Source organism: Olea europaea, unplaced genomic scaffold, assembly GCF_002742605.1.
Source record: "Olea europaea var. sylvestris unplaced genomic scaffold, O_europaea_v1 scaffold1266, whole genome shotgun sequence".
In the NCBI taxonomy this organism is placed as follows: Eukaryota; Viridiplantae; Streptophyta; class Magnoliopsida; order Lamiales; family Oleaceae; genus Olea; species Olea europaea.
The window spans coordinates 199,328-201,206 of NW_019230110.1; the positions used below are offsets into that span (position 1 = coordinate 199,328).

At 34.0% G+C, this 1,879-nt stretch overlaps 1 protein-coding gene across 1 annotated transcript; it reads left to right on the forward strand.

The window, feature by feature from the left end:
- The first annotated feature begins 334 nt into the window (after nt 1–334).
- Nucleotides 335–766, forward strand: LOC111374621 (tubulin alpha chain, nucleomorph-like). The gene has a single exon (XM_022997323.1). The coding sequence runs from the start codon at nt 335–337 to the stop codon at nt 764–766; it is 432 nt and encodes a 143-aa protein (XP_022853091.1).
- Nucleotides 767–1,879: the final 1,113 nt, after the last annotated feature.

A 1,879-nucleotide genomic window follows, 5' to 3' on the forward strand; every position in this document is an offset into this window, starting at 1 on the left:
TTTGATTCTCATCTTTTGGTCGACTGTATATTTTATGTTACAATAATTTATTTTTATTCTTATAAATAAGTATAATGAATGTTGTGATTAGGGGTGGGCAAAAACCGACCCAACCCGTCCAAACCGCCCGACCCAACCCAACCCGATCGGGTTGGGTCGGTTTTTTTGTTGTTTTTAAGTGGGTTTGATTTTTTGGCTACGTAGGTGGGTTGGGTTGGGTCGGGTTGTGGGTTAACCTATAAAAACCAACCCAACCCGCCCAACCCAACCCGAACTAAAAAAAAAACCAACCCAACCCGAACTTAAAAAATAAATAAATAAAAAAAAGGCGCAAATGGCTAATCACTCGGTCACTCCCAAATCCAAAAGAAGCCCTAAAATCTCTCTATTCCCTCTCCCTCCCCCTCCCTCTCGCTTTCGCTCTCACTCAAGCTCCGAAAGCTTGCGAATAATTGTACTGGATTGTAAGGGTTCATGGTGTTTCATGCTGTCGGTGGGGGCATTGGATCTGGACTTGAATCTTTTTTGCTTGAGAGGCTTTCTGTTGAATGGTAAGAAATCAAAGTTGGGGTTCACTATTTACCCATCCTCGCAAGTTTCGACTGCTATGGTTGAGCCATACAACTCTGTTCTCTCGACCCACTCTTTGTTGGAGCACACTGATGTTGCCGTGCTTCTTGACAATGAGGCGATCTATGATATTTGCCGCAAGTCACTTGACATTGAGAGGCCAACATATACTAATCTGAACAGACTCATCTCTTAGGTGATCTCTTCTTTGACTACATCTCTGCTATTTCTTCTTTGCTGACACTATTTAATGATTTGGAGCATGTTGTATTGATGAAATTTTTTTACCTTATAAGTTCCAATCTCGTCCCACTATTAGAGAATTTTGTGAGAAGCCAACTTCTAAATTGGTTGTGATTTCTGCTCTTTAGTGTCTCGGTTGAATTTTATCTATGCTGTGGTAATTAGTTTTGTAAATTTTGAGGCTCTAGAACTATATTAGTGATATTTTACACCTAAAAATGAATAACTTTAATCTTTATTAATAAGTTGTCCTAAACCGACCGACCTGACCCGACCCAACCGATACTTGATTGGGTTGGGTTTCAAACTTTACACGGGTTGGGTTGGGTTAGATTTCGACCAAACCAATCATGTAGGGTTGGGTTAGGGTTGGGGCGAAAATCGACCCAACCCAACCCGCGCCCACCCCTAGTTGTGATTGTATATATGTCAACGATAATTTATTTTTAATTATTTATTGTATTTTTTTGTTTAATGTAGATGGAGATTTTTTTTTATCTGATATTGCAAATAAATTGTAAATTGAATTATGTAAAATGCTTTTCTTTAACAACTTCAATTTGAGAGGTTATACTTGTAGTTCAAAAATAACTCATGCAGTTGTAAATTGAAAGAGAATATTCACATACACAAACATTTAAATAACAAACTCAGGTTCGCACGTAAAATAATTTGAAGTGACACTTGCTGGATGGGTAACTCCCTTATTGGTGTAAGATTTAGAACCCTAACAACAGGCCTATTCTTCGGAAGATATAACAGTCACTCCAAAGTTGGTAGGGCAAAAGAATTAAAAAAAAATTTAAATAAATTTTATTTAAAAGTGAAAAGAATTAAAAAGAAATTTAAATTAATTAATAAAAAAATTATTTATAAAGTAAAATTTTCAATTTTAATTAAATAATATTTATATATTCTTCATTTAATTTTCATAACTTTATTTTATTTTTTACTTCTAAATAACTTTAAACAAATTTTTTTACTTATATAAGTAATTTTTACATATATTAGAAATATTTTTTTGTTAATATGTTTATTTTTAATTTTTTTTTTTTTACTAAAAATG